At 40.0% G+C, this 22,492-nt stretch overlaps 1 protein-coding gene across 5 annotated transcripts in view; it reads right to left on the bottom strand.

Moving 5' to 3' along the window:
* Nucleotides 1-4,002: 4,002 nt before the first annotated feature.
* elf1 (E74-like ETS transcription factor 1) overlaps nt 4,003-22,492 on the bottom strand; it is a 41,583-nt gene continuing 23,093 nt past the window's right edge. For 4 of the 5 annotated variants that reach the window (XM_084430800.1, XM_084430798.1, XM_084430799.1 and 1 more), the window contains exons 2-9: nt 17,313-17,707; nt 9,199-9,367; nt 8,300-8,407; nt 7,966-8,127; nt 7,696-7,779; nt 6,895-7,087; nt 6,458-6,799; nt 4,003-5,439 (exon numbers count right to left, since the gene is read on the bottom strand). In XM_084430800.1, the coding sequence (XP_084286926.1) occupies nt 4,641-5,439; nt 6,458-6,799; nt 6,895-7,087; nt 7,696-7,779; nt 7,966-8,127; nt 8,300-8,407; nt 9,199-9,367; nt 17,313-17,384 (1,929 nt within the window). In that variant the 5' untranslated portion in view covers nt 17,385-17,707 and the 3' untranslated portion in view covers nt 4,003-4,640. Of the gene's footprint in view, nt 5,440-6,457; nt 6,800-6,894; nt 7,088-7,695; nt 7,780-7,965; nt 8,128-8,299; nt 8,408-9,198; nt 9,368-17,312; nt 17,708-20,227; nt 20,351-22,492 lie in introns of those variants that run through there. The other variant, XM_084430801.1, reaches the window with a different exon arrangement.

The raw sequence follows: 22,492 nt of genomic DNA, 5'->3' as shown, positions 1-22,492 counted from the left end.
AAGAGTATTGCTTTTAGCTTCTATAAATTCCAGCTGTGAGACTGCTGCTTTAAAAATTTGATGTAAATATAAAGTCATGAACAATGGACGTAAATTGGAGTGGATGTCATTACTCTTAGTTCAGCAACAGAACGAAAGCATTGTTTAGTTTGTGTGTGTGTGTGTGTGTGCGGCAGTATCCTGGTGTGTGAGTAATCTTAGCGCAGCCCCTGACTGGAGGCACATTTCTAATGACCACCATCCCTCAGCCGTCCCGCCACTCCTCACTAGAGACACTGTGATGCAATAAACACTCGCTCTCTTCAAGCATGTCATTGGCCCCCAGCTACTTGTCGTCTTGCTTTAAAAATAGATTGTTCCTTGAGCTGATTTTGTGCAGCTGTGTTGATGTAAAGACGCGGTTTGACACTGGTGAACCACAGCTGTCTAGAAATTCAGCATTAATTTCAATATCTTTTTTAAGCTTTACAAGGGTTATTTCGGTTGAGAAGCTTATGATTAGTCATAAATCATGTATGGTATTCAGAAGTGAAATACCGATCACTGCAAGCTGTCCTGTTTAGTCTTTTTTAATGCTGCATGATTGCCAATGGGGAGTCGTCATGACATGTCAAACAGCTACATGTGTTTCCTGCAGCATGACATGCTATACTTCATCTTTATGTTAAACAACATTTTTATTTATTCTTGGATAATTATTATTATTATACATCCAGTTATGACGTTATGAACTGAGGAACTACAAAGAGCATTATATTACTTCAAAATGTATTTGTCACACAAAAAGGTGAAAAACCTGAAATGATGACCAGTTACAGAACCTAAAATGCTAAAAAGGACCAGGGCTAGTTGTCACAAGGGCAGCTGTACATTATCTCAGTAAGTAACTATGATTTTGACTTGGATGATGCATTCTTCTACCAGTGTTTTTGGTTTCAAAACTGTCTGCATCATTTTTTTGGTGAATTAAATTCTCCCAACCAAAAATTCAGAACGCAATGAAATAAAACCACATAGACATACATTCACACAACTATACAATATAATATAAATAGATTTCATATTATAATAAAGTTGTATTACATTTTCAAACACATTCAAGAGAGGGATATTTTGGGGCAATCTTTCATGTGTTTTATATAATAATGTATCTATAAATATAGATATAATATAGATTATTGACACGCTCCCATTATGAATACTTCCTGTACAGAAATTGCCTTTAAAAAAAACATACCCACCATGAGACAATTTCGTTGTACTAAATAATTTGGTCGCCCCTTCCTCTATATTTGAATTCAAACCTAAAGACTTTACATTGGAAATGGAAAAGTTCACAGCTATAAGCATATTATCTCCAATTCACGTAACATTTGTAGTTGTGTGATAAAATATCTTCCCATTTTCACAGGACACGTTAGCGCTGTGCTAATCGTTTTAACAACCACTTTCTGTTGCCATTTTGCTCCGTCCATACTACAGTTACCTTTAACAGCTTTGATATTGTGTTTTTCTGTATGTTATTGTTTTATTTGTCAGTGTTGCCTGTAGGGTTCAGAGTGCTGGGTAATCTGCAGCTGTGTGTGAATTGTAGACTTGGGGGTAAGAGCTCCAGCATGTACCAGGTGCCAGATGGCTCCATCAACAGACACACATGCCCATGGTCGCGCACACACTTCACAGAATAAGACCACAGAAAGCCTCTCCAAACCCAGACCACCAAGTAGTCACACAAATAACCATTTCTATCCTCACAGCAAGTCCGGCACACACAGAGCTGCGGGAGTGAAAACCGTTTTGTGTTCTCTTGCAGTCTGTGTTAGTTGTTTAAAGATTATTTGTCCACAAGACTGCAGAAAAAAGAAAAAAAAATGCTCACATAAAATAATGGATATGGATGTGGATATGTTAGATGAATTCCATCATTTACACAACTTCATATCATTCCAAACCTGTGATGTCATTTTTTTCTATGACACACAAAGGACAATTTTGAAGAATCTCCAAGCAGCTCTTTACTACATGATAGTTCATAACGACCACTGGCTGTCAAGCTCCAAAAAGGGCAAGGCACCATAAAAGCAGTCTATACAATGGAGTCTAATATGCAATCCGTGCCATAGACCTATAGAGACTTTTTGGAGGTTGACAGTCACTAAGAAATGTCATTGTACAGAAAAAGTATGTTTAAACTCTTTTTTGTGTAAGTTCCACACACAACAGCATACTGGTTTGAAATGGAATTTTTTATGACAGCATTTTTTCATTTAAAACGCTAATTCTCTTTTTAACCCACTCAAACTAAGGCATCATTTAGCTTCCCATGCCTGATTGTTCAATAACTCTTAGGTGCTTTGCTTCCTGTAGTTAACAGATTGCACTCACATCCGTCCTTGCTGGAGTTGCCGCGTCGCTCTGTAGTCTCCAGAAGGAGAAGATAAGCTGAATAAGAGCACATATGGCTGGAAACAGAGCTCCCCATAGCAGCCTCGATTCACAGCAAGATGTGCGAGATACCTGGGAGTGCATCTGACCTCTGTTAATTCACGTTAACAGAAGTAACGCTTGAGGAGATGCACCGGGAGGTATACTTGTTTTAATATGTTGGAACAATGATAGCATCTGCCTTATGGGCTTTGTGTTGTTTAACCAGTACCCAGTCAATCTGTGATCTTGAGATTCAATTTCCACAGCAAAAAGGGAACAGATCACACGTTTACATTAAGGCAAAATTGGTTTTTTATTATATTTATTCTCTTTTGGTTCTCTTTTTTTTTTTTAGAAAAACAAAATCTAGTATACTAAAAGACAATTGGAAAAATAGGAAAGCCCCAAGAAAAGGCAAGCTGAAATTATAGGAAGAGCACTGGCATACCTTTACCCCAAAACTACAAAGCGTAAAGCCTACGGTCAGCAAGACCAGATCCAAAGACTGATTGTCTTATTGACGTAAACTTGCATAATACAAGCTGTAGCCACGATTGTCAGAGCAGCACCAGAACTCTGGTGTTAGTCAAACAGAATTAGAGACAGAGGCCTGATGCCTAAGATCAGCGTCTTGCCTTTAGGGAGCTCGGTCTTCAACAACTTCAGTCACTTCTTCCAATTTAGCACAAATTTGGTTTGGATCAACAAGGCTCTGTTTACTTGTGGACATGCCACTATTAAGAGACTCTGCTCTGGATTCATTGGATATAAATGAGGCGAAAAAAGAATGGAGGCCACGGACTACATCAGCTACAAATAAATACATTTTAAAAATCGACCTAAATGTCACAGACCACACCAGGTCTGAGACAATCTGTGATCTGAAAAACAGACATGTAAGGCATCAGTCGAACGATATGTGGTTGATACAGGGTAAAAGTATGACAGCGTAAAGGCAGAAAACCAAAGGACATCGCATTTATAGCACGTATGCTCTGTAAAAATGGCTTTAAACACATCACAGTGAATAAGAACAGCATGATAGCTCAATCTCATAAAGCTATGTTCGGATCCCCTTATATTGAAAAATAGATAAAATATGAAAGGTGTGCGGGATTACATGGAATGCTTTAAATTGGAAAAATACAGCTCGCAATAAACACACATACTGGATTCTTATAGGTAAGATTAGCATACTGCATAATTTTCCCTCATTTTTGCATTTGTTTAAAAAAGACTTTTTACACAGAATTTAGAAAATAAATAAATTTGTGGCCATACATCAAATCTAAGTTGTATATATGTATATATATATATATATATATATATATATATATATATATATATCAGTATTTATATATACTGTGTGCCATTTCATATGAACAAGATTATAATGGGGAAATACTTAAGCAGATGATTTGGGAATTTCTCACTATATTCTTTAGTCTTTTACTATATACAAACAAGGTCCTTGGACAGGCAATGCCCATTTCCATAAAAGCGCAGTGCTTTTAAATTTGTGTGAAAATAATAACCTCGTCTGTTCTGCCAGTATGAAGGGGATGAGATAATGTCATAATTCTGTATTAAAAACAGAGCGAATCATACAATCTTCCCCTTCAAAACATCACTTCCAAAACAAAGCATTAACCACCTAGGCACTCTTTCAGTCTTATTCCAATAGGCATCCTTTTGAAATCCGCTGAGATGGCTACATACGAAAAAACAAAACAAATGTTTCTCCATCTTGTATGTCCCAAGCAACTGCGTGTGTGCATTTTAATCCTAAAGTCAATGGTGTGGTGTTGGTTTCATTTTGGCCTCCCACCAACTCTTCCTTTGGTCCCTCTGCTGGATCAAGTCTTTGGATTTGTCTGTGGAGATGAGAAGAGACTGAAACATCTCAACTGGCACATATGGTGGGAATATCCCTGGTTGGAGAATGGCTGCTCTCCTGTTGGGAGTTTGGGGATGACGGAGAGCAAACCAAAGAGCTTTTATCATGACATCATGATCGATATCCCTTAAGGTTCAAATTTAGGCACAATATCACAATAACTTTGAGTAAACAAGTCTTCAGGTGAACGCCCATTCTAAACAATCAAGAGCAATAAATTACAGATCATCTGCTCCACTGAAAAAAATCCTTTATTTTAATTTTTTTTTCATTTGTTGGTCGATTGTGTCCACATTCCCCTGCTTGGGCTGATAGTTTAGGTCTCAGCCGGTTCCGCTTTTACCTGGATGAAGTGGGAGGCGGATATCTGCATGGTGACCGGCAGTTCCTGCAGACCTTGAGAGACCTCCGACAGCTCTTTGTCCTCAGGCTCTGGATGCAGGGCCACTTGTCCCCTCACTTCCAGCTCCTCCACAGGGGTGAGGCCCTCACTGGGGCTGCTGGCCAGCTGCGAGCTCATGTCTGAGTGTCCGTTGAGGGTCTGGCCCAGTTCCTGTCCTGCACTGTTGATGATCACAGTTCTGTAGCTCAGTTCCGCCACTCCATCCTCAAACTCCTCTTTGCAGAATGAGGCCAGGCTAGGGTTGCTGTTGACCAGAGATTGGAGGTAATGTGGGTCTAGGATCTCCTCCTTCACCTGCAGGTTTTGAAGTTCACTGGGCTTCAGGACAGTGGCGATGACCGTTCCGGGCTGCTGGGCTACTACGGGCTGCCCGTTGGCATTGAGGGTGACCAAGCGGGTGATGCCGTTAAGAGACCCGGCTTGCTGTGGTGTGGTGACCCCTCCACTGGATGAGCTCAGAGTGGACATGAGGAGCTGCTGGTGCTGGATGCTGTCTGTCGTCAGAGAGGCCGTCTGGATGGTGAGCACATCTTTACCCCCGGGGCTGGAGGAAGGCACAGTGTGGAGAATGACCCGAGGCGGTGAGGTATGAGTGGGGGAATCCCCATTGGTCAGAACAGAGGACAGCGGCAGGGTCTGCAGGGTGACTGAACCTCCTCCGTGAGCTCCTGACGTGAGGACCATGGGAACTGACCCTGGCATATTTATTGTCCTGAGAGAGAGAGAGAGAGAGAGAGAGAGAGAGAAGGGCATGGGGTTACAAAGCGGGAACACCTTCGCTGAAACCAGAGACAGATATAGAAGAGATTACTTTATTGAGAAATTATAAAGCTCAATATAGCGCAATATTAGGGGTGTAATGATACCCTAATTTCACGATTCGATACATATCACGATACTAAACTCACGATACGATATTATTGCAATACTCCAAGACATATAATAAAAGGTTAAGAAAAAATGTACTGTTGATTAACATTGTGGGTGTAAATGAATAGGCTTGGACAATGGTGACAACAGAATAAATATATTCATGATTCTGAACCTGAAAATACAGAATTATTTTAGATGAATATGCTTGCACTCTGTCACTGGCTAGATATATTTAAAATAATGTAGGCCACTTATTACTGGTAACATAAGACTTATAACATAAGCATTATCAGGACCCACTAATATTCCCCCATTATTATACATTATATTCAACATAATATATTGTAGTTTAATGTAGTACTGACTCTGAAAACTTAAATTTATTCTCACAGGGTCATTTTTATTTTGGGTGAACTATCCACGATACATATTGTCACTATCCACGATACATATTGTTGCATTTTTGTATTGCGATATATTGTGACACGATATATTGTTACACTCCTATGCAATATAATTCCTTTCCTCGTTTTAGTTAAATGGCAACATGATTTAACTAAAATGAGGGAACAAATTCTTAATTTGTGGCCAAAATATCTTGTTTATTCCCCCCCTGAATGTCATGTACTAGGCTCTGTAATTCATGTTACTGTCTAGGAAAAGTGTTACAGATGATCACTAATGTACATTTTGGTTTAGATGCTGTTGCCTAAGAAGGTAGCCAAATATGTAGGCAGCAAAGATAACAAGGCAACTTACTAGATTTAGGAAAAAACTGTGCATTATAATTTGTTTTAACTTTCACTTATATGTGAGGTTGTCTGTTTATGAATTAGTATACACACACACAAACTCACCTTAAGGAGTGTGTAGGTGCTGGGACAGCAGCCCCTTGATTTGGCTGCAGAACATGGACCGTCTGCAGCATCTGTTCTGCTTGTTTTCCATTGCTGTTCAGACTGGGACTCATCTCTCTCTTCAAGGACTTCAACTGCGCACTCTTCCCCTGCGCACGCGATGAACCGCGGCCCACTGCCCGTCCGTGAGGAGCAGACCTGTGCCCTCCGTAGCCAGAACTGCCGTCGTCCCCTTGGCTATCATCCTCATCAATAATAACCAGATCTGAGGGCATCTCCTTAAACTGGTAAACAAGCCTCTGTCCTTCAACCTTGGCCAGAATACCCCTCTGGTAATAGTACCTGAAAAAGAGCAAGAGGAAGCAGGAGGTCAGGAAAAGCAATTCCTCTGGCATGATTGGTCCCTTTGGGTGAAGTGTTTGTAACCATTGGCTCACCTGAGCGCTCTGCCCATGGTTTCGTAGTTCATATCAGGCTTGTTTTTGTGCTTGCCCCACAACTTGGAGACGGCCTTGGAGTCCACCAGCTTAAAAATGCCTTTCTCTCTCTGCGTCCATTTGATGTATTTGGGACAGGTGTTTTTGTCTTGCAGCAAGGCCAGGAGGAACTCCCACAGGTAGATAGTGTTGCCTACAAGAATAAGGGTCTTTTATATTTCTCTGACGACTCATTAAAAGTTTAGATTTATAAAAAAGCTTAAACAACTTTCATATTTCACATGCGAATCCACAGGTCTTATTTAACCAGCAGAACTGGCAGAGGTGCAATTATTGTATTCTTTCTCATAACCTTAATAAATCAATTCTCCCTTCATGGTAGCCTAACGCTGGGCTGGAAATTAATTAGAGGGGCCTGGCACTAGATTATTCTTGTTTGTCATGTGCTTTGGTCAGAAGTGGTTAAAAACAGCTACCCCGGCAGTGCGAGAGCCATAGAGAGAACAGGCCGGCGTGTCAAGGTGATGTATATGTATGCGTCCGGCCTCCTCTCTGAGCTGGGAATGGGGCGCATGCATAAGGGGCCTCTATCAGGACAGCATCGATGTGCCCTCCAGCCTGCAATCACTTTTAGTTCCCTCACAAACGCAGCACTTTGAGAGCACCTCATCAATTAAGCAGTCGCAACACTGCCTCTCTCTGGCAGTAAGAGCGACTCATGATGCATTCAGGAGAGAGAAAAGCGATAGCTTCCAACTTTTTCTCCTTTACTACCGTGCGGTGATCCGAGATAGCGCTTACCTTTGCCCTCTTTGCTCTTCTTCTTAAGCGGGAGAGTTGGATTGGTGATGGGAGAACAGGGCCGCACTGGTCTTGGTTTGCGCACTGCAGGATGATTGCAAGAAAATAGTTACCTCCCAGACCATCAGATCAACTAAATATATGTTAACAACAAATTTCAAAAAAAATCTTTCATTCTTTGGTCTCATCTTCAGTTTATAATATAATGCAGCAAAAAAGAAACAAATCAAAAAAAGGTGTACACTGCCTTCTACTGGAGGGTTGTGGTACCTTTGGTTTTCCTGACAGGCTTGGAAAGGTTCTTTTGAGGGATCTCATCCATAGAGGACGTCTCCTCATCCAGGGGACAATCCATGCAGCCGTTTGAGAGCTGCTCTGGACGCAGGGAAATGTAGGTCAGGTCTGATTCCAGCATAGTCCCATATGTGTGAACTACAGAAGGGCAGAGTTCAAGTATTAGAATGCTTGTTTGCTTAAACATTCACAGACAAGACTGAAATGAGAAATAGTATCAGTATGTGTGCCAAGTGACTTTAAGAGGTCTTCCCACAATCATTTCTAAAAAAAAAAGGACCATGTAAACTGACAGTGAGTCATCACATACTCATGCGTTTCTCATCCAGGATGTTATTGGGGGATTCCATGTTCAGCAGGGCCTCAGCCGCCTCGATGGTCTCCATATTGTCCTCTCCGCCTGAGACAGAGGTCTCTACTGTGGATAAAACATTTACATCACTTGACAAACATTAACTTTGGGTTTCACTATTATGGGTTCCACTTAAAAGTGTTTGAGAGTAGTTTTCTTGGATATTTAAAGAACAAATCGATAAAGGTGATTTGTCACGCTGTCCATTATGGTTTTAATGTTTTTCTATACAGACCTATACAAATGTGTAATAAGTTTTTGTTTATTTATTGTGAGTTAAATGACAATTTCACACTAAATGATCTTTTTTAATATTATTTTCTTATTAAATAGGAACACACTACAGTTCAAAACTCTGGCAAGGATGCATTAAACTGATCAAATTGGACATTTTTATTTCAAATAAATGCTGTTCTTTTGAACTTTCATCGAAGAATCCTGACAAAAATGTATCATGGTTTCCACAAGAATACCTGGATTAAGCAGCACAACAGTTTTCAACATTGATAATAAAAATATATTTCTCTTGAGCAGGAAATCAGCATATTAGATTGATTCTGAAGGATCATGTGACACTAAAGACTGGAATAATGACCGCTGAAAATTCAGCTTTGCCATCACAGGGAAACAATACATTTTAAAAGATATTCAAATAGAAAACAGTTATATTGTAATAATATTTTACAATGTTACTGTTTTTCTTGTATTTTAATTAAATAAATGCAGCACTGGTGAGCATAAGAGACAAAAACATTAAAAAGTCATGTTCTGGACTGCTTCAGGTGCGAGGAATACTGGGATTTATGTTTTTTTTTTTAAACATGCCATCTATAATTGTGATCACTTATTGGACTCACCAGACAGCCCTACATCTCCCATGATGTTCTCTTCCACCACATCCTGAATGGCGTCCACCATGATGCCATTAGTCACCTCATCTGCCTCCAGTCCAGAGTACACCTGCATGAGGTCGGCAGCGGGCACCTGCTCCACGATCACCGCCGGGAACACTGAAGGGTCGTCCAGCTGTGGGAGAACAAACAGAGAGATAAATGCACCATTGATCTAAAATCAACCGCCATGCAGTGCTTTCAGCAGAAAGGCAGTAAAGTGCACCATAATTGCTTTAAAACACATAAATTTGCCCCTTCCCTGCAGATGAAAGCTTCAAATCCACAATCGTCCAGGTTACTCATTCTCACAGAGGCAGAAGTTAATGTCCCATTCATAATGGCTTTAACCTGAGCCGGTTCAGTCACTTGGTTGGACTCTTACTATGTGTCAGTATAACAATAAGGCTAGAGACAAGCCTGTGGTATCATGTGATTAAATTATGTAAGCACAAACGTATCATAGTTCCAGTAAGGTTCTTTAGACATGACCCTGTTTGGTCTCAGGGTAATGAGCTTCATGCCAAAAAACCATTTCAGGCTTCCTCATTTCCACCAGCATTCCTGAGTGAGGGTGGAGATCACATTGAGGGAAAAGAGGAAATGGTTGGTACCGGACTCAAGCCACAAGAGACCATTACTCACCCCCCACCACAGTCAACACTGCCAAAATACACCAACATACTTAATAAAAGATGTCTTTATGCTTTCTTATTCTTTTAGGCAGTCTAGACGAGTCAGGCATGTTAGTAAAATTAACGTGAAGGGCTTTCCTACATAAAAAAAAAAAAAAAAAAAAAACAACACACACACACACACACACACACACACACACACACACAATCCATTTCCAGGGAAAACTAGAGCTGATAGTATCGCTGAGTTAGTGACACTGTGTGTGTGTGTGTGTGTGTGTGTGTGTGTGTGTGTGTCCAACCGAATCTCATTAGCCGGCTAGCAGCTCTCATTAGGCCTTTGGATAAGTGCAAGCTATGCAAAACATGTCAGAATAATAAGTGAACATTGACAGAGCAGGAATAATTCAAGAGAAACTACAGTCTGATCGAAGTCTGGTGACCTTTATTTTGACACTTGTAAGAGGGCCGCTTAAATTATGCAACTGTTCATTGTGAGCCTTGTGCCGATCCTCCCTATACGCGAAGTACACAAGTTGCGTAGGGACCCAGAACACCAGGAGGACCCCGTTGCTTTCAAAGATGATTTAAGTAGCGTTTCACTATATAGGCTAATGTAAACATGACGGTCATACTGCGGATTCAACTTGGAGTCATGTAGAAATGTCTTTTTTTTAATACTTAATGATTTAATATTTTTAATTACTGTTTTGGACACGGACACCGTGCAGTGTGGCAGATAATGGTGTGTCTTGACATATGGCTAAGGCTTCCAAATGAACCAATCAGTCCAGAGCAGAAAAATTAAAGAAAAAGCACCAGGAACGTGAAGCAAAAGAGCAAGATTGTATGTATTTTTGTAATATTTGAACTTATTAGTCTTATTTAGTCTCGACAAACCATGCAATTAATTTATTAAGTCCACTGGTTCGTTAGAAATGCCCCATGAAGCAATGTAATTTTCAGTTTGTGTCAGTACACATCAATAATCAAAACGTTCTTATAGATATTATAAGAGATAAACACATTCCTGGTCAGTCATACAAGCTGTCGTGTGACTCCTGTCAGTGCTTTAAAAACAATGTGCATTAGTCTAACGTTGGCCTATTTAGAGAATTATTGAAGCTATATTTTTGGTGTAAATACTTTTATCTTTTGCTCTTATATGAATGTGATATTTAAATAAAAACTAGAAAAAAAATTATTGAAACGTTACTGATATCATGCATCTGCACAGTGCACTGTTTTAGGCACTAACATTGGCCCCCTAAGTTTTGCTTAGGGCCCCCAGAGGTTTAGGACCGGCATTAATGACAAGTGATTGCTTTTCCACAGGGACTACATTTTAGGATTTATTCTGCCCTTTTTTTTAATTCACTAGGAATACATGAATGCATGTGTCATGTAACCACTAGGTGGCAGTAGAATGCAGTTTTTCACCTTTCCAGTTGTACAACTGTATGAAGATGATCAAAACAGGAACAACATGCAAAGACATAAATGTTTTTGCTTGTTCCTGGCCAAAGAAATTAATCACATACACGCACGCACAAACAAACACATTTAACAATAACTGATCAATGTAATACAGTACTGCAGGAATGCTTGAAATATTGTCTCTTTGGAAACAATATTGTGAAACACATAAGCCATCTTACATCTTCCTTTGGCAGGATTTTCTGTTTTTATTCCATCATGCTTGGACTATTTGCTGTTGTTATGGCATTTCCCCCCAGAGACTCAATGGGTTTGGCTTTCCAAATCTCAGTTCAAGGCCAGAATAATGCATTCAGTAGTGTAACACAAACTCCAAACTACTATAAACAGATTCAATGGCGAAATCGTTTGAGGATGCATAATAGAATTTAGCTATTGCTAAATTGAAAATTTTAGCTACTGTTTAATCTGGATATACACTACTGTTCAAAGGTTTGGGGTCTGTAAAACTACATTCAATTGATCAAAAATACAATAAAACAGAAATATTGTGAAATTTTACAATTGTTTGGTATTTACAGGGCATCTGTTCAGGATGTCCCCTGCCTGGGGCCCAGATGCTGGGATGGATGAACGAGCTGATTGATTGATGTTTTCTGTTTTAATACATATTCCTGTGATGTCACAGCTGAATTTTCAGCAGCATCATTACTCCAGTCTTCAGTGTCACACAATCCATAGAAATCATTTTAATATGCTGAAAGTTTAAAAGAATAGCATTTATTTGAAACAGAAATATTTTTAAAGATTTTAATTGTCTTTACTGCAACTTTTGATCAATTTAATGTGTCCTTTCTGAACTAAAGTATTCATTTCTTTAAAGCATAAAAATTCTTACTGACCCCAATTTTTTAAACGTTGGTGTACACCAACTAAATGTTAGATTTCTGTATGTGTTGTTCATCAGTATACTAAGAGAAGAGTTTTAACAAGGCTAGACAGACACCCGGTGAATCCCATAAGCCATGACTGCTGAGAACGTGGGAAATTTATTCTGTGCATTTGTTCAGTCGCTGCCTTGTGTCCTGCCATACCTTGGAACTACAGACATCAGATATCAGGATTATGCAAAAAACTTTGGTGATCGGTTTACATAGCCTCTCTCATTCTGCCAGACAGGTAAATGCAAAATAGCAGAGCATGTCTGTTAAAATTAAAAATGTCTTGCATTAAATGCTTATGTCATTTGACCACTTTATGATGTAAATCGAACAGGTCTGCACTGATAAATAAAATATTTAAATGTTAATTCAGCTTTTTTTTTTTTTCAGCTTTAAGTAAAATATCTTAATCTTGCACATTAGTAAAAAAAGAGTACAGCTTCTCTATTTTTTTTTAAACAGACTATCATAAACCTTTAACATCCTCTTTTTTTCAGAATTATCAACCACATTTCTAAAAGGGAAACATCAGATAAAGATCAGTTATTTGAATACTTGAGTTCTGTGTTCCTACTGTGTGCATAAACCTGATAACATGCGCCTTGTTCTGCAGTTCCACTCTCTTCTGCTTTACCTGATGCTAACCCACTGATACAATACAAGACCCTCACTAGCAATGTTGGAGACAGGTTCTTTGATGATTCTCTGTGCACTAACCAGGCGTGATGCCACAGGTTTTCAGTAATAAGCAATTCGTCTGTTGACCGCTAAAGCTGCGTGATGTCACGTCATCACAGCTATAGGACATGTATGATGTGGCAAAAATAAGTTATGTAAGCCTGGCTCTGTCATAGAGCAGGTGATTTTATAGACTTGATGCAAAACAGCTAGAGTGTGTACTTGTTAAAAATGCTCTGATGCCAAAAAGCATAGCTTTTGCCACACAAGAAACACTGACAGCCAAACTACAGTGTATTGAAGAAATTCCACTATTTGACATGCACTACCATTCAAAAGTATTTTATGCTCACCAAGGCTGCATTCATTTGACCAAAAATACAGTAAAACTATTGTGAACATTTATTTGTATATATTTTAAAATGTAATTTATTCCAGTGATGGGAAAGCTGATTTTTTAGCAGCCATCATTCCAGTCAGTTTCACATGATCCTACAGAAATCATTCTAATATGATGATTTGGTGTTCAAGAAATTTGGTGTAGAAAATAGTTGCGCTGCTTATTTTGTGGAAACCATGATTCATTTATTTTAAGCATTCATTGATGAATATAAAGTTAAAAAGAATAGCACTTATTTGAAATATACACTGCAAAAAAATTATATGATCAATAAGTTATGACAACATATGCTATTACATTGCCTTAACTCATCAAAATAAGTTAAGCAATTTTTTACTTTTTTATAAGTAATACAAGATTCAGCTCATTTTTTTTAAGTCAGTTTCATGTAATTTAAGTTGAAATGACTTAAACATCCAAGTTGATTGAAAAAAAGAGCTGCTGCCTTAAATTAAGTACAGTGTAGAACTTCTGTAACATTCTAAATGTCTTTAATATCACATTTTATCAATTGAATATGTCCTTGCTGAATAAAAGTATTAATATATATATTAATGACGCCAAACTTTGAACAGCGGTCTAAACTCATTGGCAATATTGTGGGAGCAGGTGCACAAAGTGCATTGAGGCCAGTCACAGACAAGTGACTTCATTGAGTGCTTGTTTATATAATGTCAAGTAGTAGTGAGATGTTTGATTAATTATAGTTTACTTTGTTATACACAAAATGTTGTCTTTGTTTACTAAACTAATTAAAATAGGTGATATGATTCCTACATTTGCTATCTCTCACCCAATACATTATGCTTTTAAAATAATTTAAGAGGTAATGTATTTTACTAGCCTGGCTAACGTCAGACCTCGTCTCATTGAGACGTGGTCTGGGAACCACGTTCATTTTCTCGTATTTGAGGCGTGGTTTACGAATGCCCAGAGCCGTTTATTGGGCGCTACGAATGTCTATCAAATGCGCCTGTACGTAGCTCATAGCCAATCGCTTCAGTTATACCAGGTGACGTATGTAGAGCGACAGAAATTCGACGAGGAAGAAGACGAAATAAACTTGCGTTCTAAACTACTTAGAACACTATCTAAGGCTGCATCGAAAGGTAACTTCGCGTCTGATGCCATGTTGGATCCATAGATATAAACAAACTGCTTCGGTGTGTCGCATAGACGTCGTCATCGTCTTGCTGCTCCCTCCCCGTTCTGTGATTGGTTCCCTCTTTGAGGGGAAAATCTGGTCCATGGTGTCCAGACTGCCTAGCAGCGTGAATAAAATTGGCAGCATGGGGAAACCCAGGCTAGTATTTTACTTAAAAATACTTTTAATATAAAATGTACCTTTTATAAATACCTTTAATATTAAAATAACTTTAAAATGTCCTTTTTACACACTCTAACCTCAAATTATCATTCCACTGTCCTGTGGATACTTGCCCAATACGTGCACTCGGCCCCTAAAATGTGATCGGTGATTCCTATTTTTATAACCTAACAAATAAGTAAACTTGCACGCACAAAGCTCATTCTGAAAACCTGACGATGCAAGAAAACCCTGTTTATACGAGAAATTATTTTGTTTTGACATCAACAGACATGCACATGAGACATGCGCATACTAAATAAGTCACCAGAACGTTGGTGAAGGTGTTTACATACAGAGTGAAAATGAGGTCATGGGTAAAAATCTAGTTGTGCCAGTTGTTTTCTGCCTAAACGTTTACAGCACTTAAGAGGTTGTAACATTATGTTGTCGGGCTAATCTGTGATTATCAGTGTAAGATTGTGCATGTAAATGCATTAAGTGACTTTGGAGATCTGGATCTAGTACAGAACTGCTGTTGCGTGCTGAAGCTGAAGTCTGACACGGTGCCTTAATATCATTTCACTCCCATTACACGACAACTTGACTTATGGGGGTAATTATTGGCTCTGCAAAGTCCAGCACGGCTAATCATTATGGTCCAGAGAAGCATCTGGACATATTTCACAGCACCCATGTGTGGAAAACCCAGCACACACAGTGAGAAGAGTCTAGGTTTATCTTGTGCAGTCCCCCAAAAAGCCCCTCTATTGTTAGCAGTGGGAGTCAAAAGATATCTGAGACTGTAGGGCGACTGGTAGAGCATATTTACGAGGGTGTTGTAATAGAGTGAGGGGACTTAGGGAGTGACCGAAAAGCCAACGTCATTTAAAAACAATAGTAGATTTCTGGGTGGAACAGGACTCTTCTCCCACGCTGCAACAAGTTAGGCAGGTTAGGCCTGAATCTAGATTTCAGTTCCCTTTCAGTCAGTAAGGGAAGAGGCCGGTCACACCTGATCCATTCACATGACTGCACAAACACACGCTTAAGATTAAGATCATGATTCTAGTCATCTCAACTCAGAGAGAGTAGACAGAACAAACCAAAACACAACAGTACGACGGCTCGCTGGTATCCAAAAATACAGGGGCCCAAAAAGGATTTGGACACTTAAAGGCACACTATGCAGTTTCCGTTTTTCTCAAACAGCGACCCCTAGAGTCGCTGTGGAGTACTTGTATTTAACGTTACTGGCGTAAATACCACTAACGCAAAGCCGTCTCTGCACTCTTCCAATCGTGCTATCTTTGTTGACTCTGCCTAGCCTAGAAATCTAGACGCACCCTAGCGGCAGCAAAATTATTTTGCAGCCAGGGTGGGTCTAGCAACTCTCAATAGACCTTTTTGCTGCAAAAACCTAAATTTGGTCAGGCCAATCACGTCGTGTATAGAGTAGGCGGGGGAGGGCTTAACATATGACGACAGAGTTGCGACGGCTCCCTGCCACTTGAAAACAAAGAATGGCTGCTGCGGATGGAGAACAGCGGTCTTTCGAATCGGCTTTGGCCGCAACTCTGGAGGAGTTGGAGTTAAGTTTTTCTTTGAGAAAATAACAAAGAACGGCACTTAAGTCATTCTTAAAAAAAGGAAGATGTGTTCGTAGTTTTGTCGGCCAGATTTAAAAGTTGAATCTATCAACTAAGCTCTGCTGTTGGGAAAACGCTCTGGTTGGTTGAAGCGCTGTCCTATTGTGTGCAGAGGGAATTTGAAAGACAGCCGTTTATCCCGCCCATCAGATTGACCGTGTCTATGGTGAGTTGCCAGACTAAACATCTTGATGTACGTCTGGCTTGCCAGGCTAGACTCTGCCATGATTCACGTCTGAAATGCGTGCTAGTGTCTTCCATAGAGACTGCTTCATATGTTGTTGATGTATATGACGTGATGCCGTAAAGCAAGTTGTGATTCTCGCGAAATTTGTCAGGGCGCCACCTCTCAAACTTGCATTGCTGGTTTTGCCAGCGCCAAAAGAAGACAAAATATCTTGGACTTTGTGGAACATGTTTATCCCAGGACACCTGTGTAAACTTGAGGAAAACTAACTTGAAATAACAGAAAAAGTGGTTCAGAAATGTTAGTCCTGAGAAAAGCCACTTGATTTGATATACTGTATCCAATGCAATGAAATTCAAATATTCGTAAAGTGTGACTTAAGTGTCCAAATACTTTTTGGGGCCACTGTATGCAACATAATAAAGCATCCTGAAGCTGAAATGCTACTTTCATTCTCAACTGGGTTTTCGTATAAGAATTCAAATACACTGAGTTCAGACTGACTGGCGATTCGTACATCTCAGTCTTTCCATCTGAATCCTGCCAGCAACCCACACAGTGATCTCCCAACCCTCTCCTTGCACTCTTAATGTTCCACCTTCCTCCCTCCCTTCCCTTCATGCCCAGCATCAAAGGCACAGACCTTTGAAAAACCATTGTCCCCATTTTAAGACCCCACCTATGCAGCTGGATAGACAAAAAGAATACCTAAACATAGAGAAACCAAGTTTACGTGCCTAATAACAAAAGATTGCTGATGCCAAAATATTTCAGTGCTTTCAGGTCAACGATGAAGGGCCGATCAGAATATTCTCACACAGAAAACAACAAATGTGGTTGTGATGTACCTGATTGATTTCATCCATCCCATTGCTGGCGAACTCAAAGACAAGCTCGCTTGACTGGACCGCAGTGGTCATGGTGTTGTAGGGAGAGAGAGAGGGTAGGACACAGGATGACAGGCAGAGGGTTCCTACCCCTCCACGCACTCCCCGGACGTTTTGCTCCACACCACACCCCTCGGCACAGGAAGCACTCTGAAGCAGGAACACTGCTGAGGTAATCTGCTGCTTTCACAAAATGAGAGGCACTGTTAGGTAAAAACAGAGTTCCCTTTTTTGGTCCTGCACGCTGCTGACTTTTTTTTCCTCCAGATGACGAACAGGGTGGCAGAGGACTCAGGGCAACGGTACTGCGTGATGGAGGAGGTTTCTCGCTCCAGCTGTGTCTGGGGCATCTAAACCTTCAAGAGAGAAACAGAGAGGAAAAGGAACATTATGCAACTGCGACTGAGCAAAATGGGCTGTGTCACATTATCAGAGAGAGAGAGGGCTGGGATGGCCGGACGAGCCTGAGACAGTACCGCTGGGACTGAGGCGAGAGGCTAATTTTCGGACTCTATGAAGCGTTCGCTCACTGCTGGGGAGACTTTCGGCTCACCGATCCCATTCTTGGCTCCGAACGCCCAAAGCTGCCTCAAAGACAGACTCCGAGGAAGTCTGGCCGGGCAAAATGAAAAAGGACGAGTGGAAAACATACTCTGCTTTCCAGCAACACATTCATCACTGGCACGCTTCATTTTCTTTGGCTCTGACTCCTGTTTACCTTCTGAGATCATAACAATACAACTGTTGCATCACTGTGTCGCCCTGTATTCACTTGGAATCACAATATATATCAGCCAATTATTCAAAATAATATTTTTAAATATTCAGAGTAAAAAAAAAATTACTTCAAATAGGCTACTATTTTAAATAATTTGCCAATGACACAGATCATTTAAATATATTTACAATATTTCTATTATTTAAGATTATTTTAATTATTATTTAAAATAATATTTTAAATATTTACTTAATTATTTAAAATAAATAGATTGTGTTTTTATTTTATTTTATACAAAATGTATCAGTTATCGACCATACCATGAAAATAATCGGCTAATAGGTATCAGGTAGAATTCTAATATTGGTATAGTACTAATATCATTCACACTATTCTGATTGAATGATGTTTCAAATGATGGACAAAAATCACTAAAAGCAGCGAGACAGCTGGTCTACTTTCATTTTGAATGCCTGGTTTAATTCGTCAAGGTTCAGATGTATAAGTGAACCTCTTCAGTGGCAGTGCGGAGGAAGGGATGAGGGGCATGGATCACACAGGATATGAGATCACCCAGCCTGATCAAAGGGGTACTGTAAACAAGGTTTGGTTATCAGAGTAGAAGGGCCCAAACACACCCTCATCCAAAGTCCACATTCACTCCTCACACTGAAGCCAGCTGAATTACGGAAACCCAAAAACACAAGAATCACAGGCCTATGAGAGAAAGAGTACCCTCTTCCCAGCCCTGAGGTGGCGAGAAGGAACAGAAGGGTCTGCAATCTAGTTAAAGATTAAACGAGTGCTGTGGGGAGAGGAGGGAAGGTTTAGACGAACCACTGAAGGGGGGCGTAAAATGGCAGGCAGTGGAGCGGCCCACGTCTCCTCTGTGGCAGGGTGGGGCTTGTTTGCTTTGAAACGACAGTGTGTGTGTGTGTGTGTGTGTCAACAAGTGCATACCAGGTTGAATGGTGTCTGGGGGTTGGGGTAGGTGGGGTGGGTGGGTACAAGGGTTTAATGGGGGCAGTTAAAGAGAATAGGAAAGATAGGTCCGTGTGGGTGTAGGTGGCAGGGAGCTCAAACACATGTTCTGTTTAGCTCAGTCTCTGCCCAAGACCTCTGTAGCAGCTGGAGTCTCGTCTTCAACATGTGGCCTTGTGCGGCCTTGTCTCTACAAGAGAGGAACATGATGGTGTATCCCATGACAGAGAGGCCCAACCTATTATTAGCACTAACCAAACTAGGTGGTTGCTATGGTGTTCTGGTAGGTTTCTAGGGGCTTACGTCAAATAAAAAGAGGTCATCCTCAAGTCTCTTTGATGATCTGGTAGAGTATGAGTATATTAAGAGAGATATTAAAATTCTGTATGATACTAATACTAAATTAATTATTATTATTTTCATGTTAATGGCCAATAACCAGCAAATGGCTCATATTATACTTTTAAACTATTATGTCTAAATAAATAAAACAAATGCTACAATTGCTACATTATAATGTACAGTATGAAGAAAAATAAAAGTTATCGGCCCATACAGTATATGTCTAAGATCGACTGCCGTTCAAAAGGTTGGGGAAGGTACGATTTTGTAATGTTTCTGTCTCTTATGCTCACCAAGGCTACATCATGATCCTTCAGAAATCATTCTAATATGCTGCTTTGGTGCTCAAGAAACATTTCTTATTATAACCAATACTGAAAACCCTTGTTTTGCTTAATATTTTTGCGAAAACCTTGACGCATTTTTTTAGGATTCATTCTTTCAAAAGTTCAAAAGAACAGTATTTATTTGAAACAGAAATCTTTTGTAACATTATAAATGTCTTTGCTGTAACCTTTAATCAATTTAATGTGTCCTTGCTAAATAAAAGTACTCTTTTCTTAAAATATCAAAAAAACAACAACAAAAAAAACACATTAACAAATATCGGCTGATGCATCATGCATCCCTATATATTGGTTTTCTAAATATGGAAAGGGTTCCTACTTCAATTTCTAAGGCAAATCGATGGGGTATTTTAGAGCACTTTATATCAAGCAACATTTCTTCTCAACAAACTGCACATATCCGTATAGTATAAACAGTGCTAACAATTATAATCACAACTATACTGATACCAGGCAAATCAAGACCACACAGAGTGGGTCATGCCTACCTCTGCAGTCTGGGAAAGCACTCGCCCATGAAGTCTCTGTAGAGCGAGCCAAGGGTCAGAAGTCGCCAAACAACAGCATGGCTGAGTTCTGCCTCCTCCTTTACAGACTAGCTCAAAATGGTCTCATGTCATTTTCGGTTCTTCTTTCCAATTCAAAAAGCTCTCCGTACCTCATACTACAGCTGCATATGCCACAGCCAAAGCTCACAGCTTGAAATTCTATTAGACGATCTTGCCATGGTCTACAACCCTGCTTTGGAGTAATGAAGTAATTCACACCACTTGACGGTGATGTGCTGGCAAATGAAAGCGTGATATGGGATTGATGAGAACGTTTCACACAGAGAGATGAGCCTGGTGGGGAGCAGAATCGTGCAAATCTGTGATCGCATGCACCATGCTGCTCTCCGTGCTGATTCCCGGTTGTATATAACAAGACCTCGTGCCGGGCACACGGTGAGCGATCTACGCCACCGTGACGGCAGCCTGCAAACGATACAAGGGGATGCGACAACAGTTGCCTATAGTCCCAACATGTGCACACAAACAAAGGCCTGCTGCACGTCATCCAGAGGCGCCGAGAGGGAGGTAGAGTTACTCAGTACTCAAGACTTCAGTAAGCAAACACTCCAGGGTGGGGCTTGCATGGAATCACTCCATGGCTGAGGTCTGCCAAGGATACACACTCAGCAAACAAGGTAAAACTATGAGGTGTACATGAAAAACGTCTGTCCGAGTCCTAATGCAGCAGCTGGTACGAGTCTGGCAAAGCGCCTAGTCTGTGTTGTCAAAACAAGTAAATATGAAGCAAGACGCTGACTAAAATGTTGGACAGAATAACCAGTTTTGAAGGGAGAATGATTACGAACAAATACATCTTACCCTATTGACCCTGTCGACCCACCCGCCCCTGTAGCGTCCTCAGCTGAGTTCAGTGTTGACCATGAAAGGATGTAATTTAATCCAACCGAATGACTAAGCCATGAGTCACCCTGACAATGGAATTCAATCAAGGAGCAAGCAAATTCAAACACGAATGATCATCTAACATAGGTGAGCGGTTTGATGGGAATGCTTATGGATTCAAGATGTGGTGTGAGCTGCCTTATTCTTATGACATCACTAGGATGGATGGAAATGGTTTTGAAGAGGGCGAAGCAATCTCTAGTTACTCTGTGGGGAGTGACGTCATGGCAATGGTGATGTCAACACATTTCAGAAAAACTAGTCTCAAAATAGCTTGGGATACTATAGGCTTTTGGAGAGACACTGACTAAGAGAAAGCGTGAGGAAAGTGAAGCTCTTTTCTTGCTAGGTCAGGAAGGAGGACTGGCATTCCTGGCATTCCTGGAATTTCAGAACATGCCAGTCTTGAGCGTTTTAGCAAAAACACACTCCACAATGCTCGCTCCATCAGCAAAATGTGACATTAAAACACCTCCAGTGAGCCAGTGAACAGTGTGTCGTGTGAGACATCTGAAGGCTTGTTCTCACTTACTAAAGGGAAGAGAAACCCTGAGGGTGGAATTAAGCCAAAAGCAGCCTTTAAATCAATATGGAGGACAAAGCCTCTTTTAACAGGGTCATCTGCTTGACTCAGCCGAACATGGATGTTTTTAGCCCAGTTCCTGTGAGGATGTGATGCTTCAACTCAAGTGAAGTCCTGTAATGCTGTGATAATGAATTTAGGGACTGTGGATAATGAACTTGAATGTACTCATCTATATGGTCACATATCATTTAAACTGTCTTGACAAAAGTTACTAGCCTGCTGCTGCTTTATGTCCAAGTAATACCAATATGTTAAACTTCACAGTACACAGCACCAATTTTGAATAATATACAACTGAACAACCTTTTTTAAATATTTAATATTAATACTGTTCAAAAGTTTGGGGGCAGTAAGATTGTTTTATTGTTTTTACATAAGTCTCTTATGCTCACCAAGGCTGCATTTGTAAGGCTGCAAAAATAGAACAAAAACAGTAATATTGTGAAATATGATTACAATTTAAAACAACGGTTTTCTATTTTAATATAATGAATTTTCAGCATCATTACTCCAGTATTGATTGACACATGATCCTTCAGAAATCATAACATGCTTATTTGGTGCTCAAGAAACATTTCTTCTTATTATTCATGTTGAAAACCTCCTAAAAGAACAGCATTTTATTATTATATATATATTTTGTAACATTATAAATGTCATTGCTGAATAAGAATAAAAATAATAATATTTTAAAAAACATACATTTGAATGGT

The sequence above is a fragment of the Rutilus rutilus genome (assembly GCF_951802725.1).
Source record: "Rutilus rutilus genome assembly, chromosome: 14".
Classification (NCBI taxonomy): Eukaryota; Metazoa; Chordata; class Actinopteri; order Cypriniformes; family Leuciscidae; genus Rutilus; species Rutilus rutilus.
This window is presented reverse-complemented; position numbering and strand designations above follow the sequence as displayed.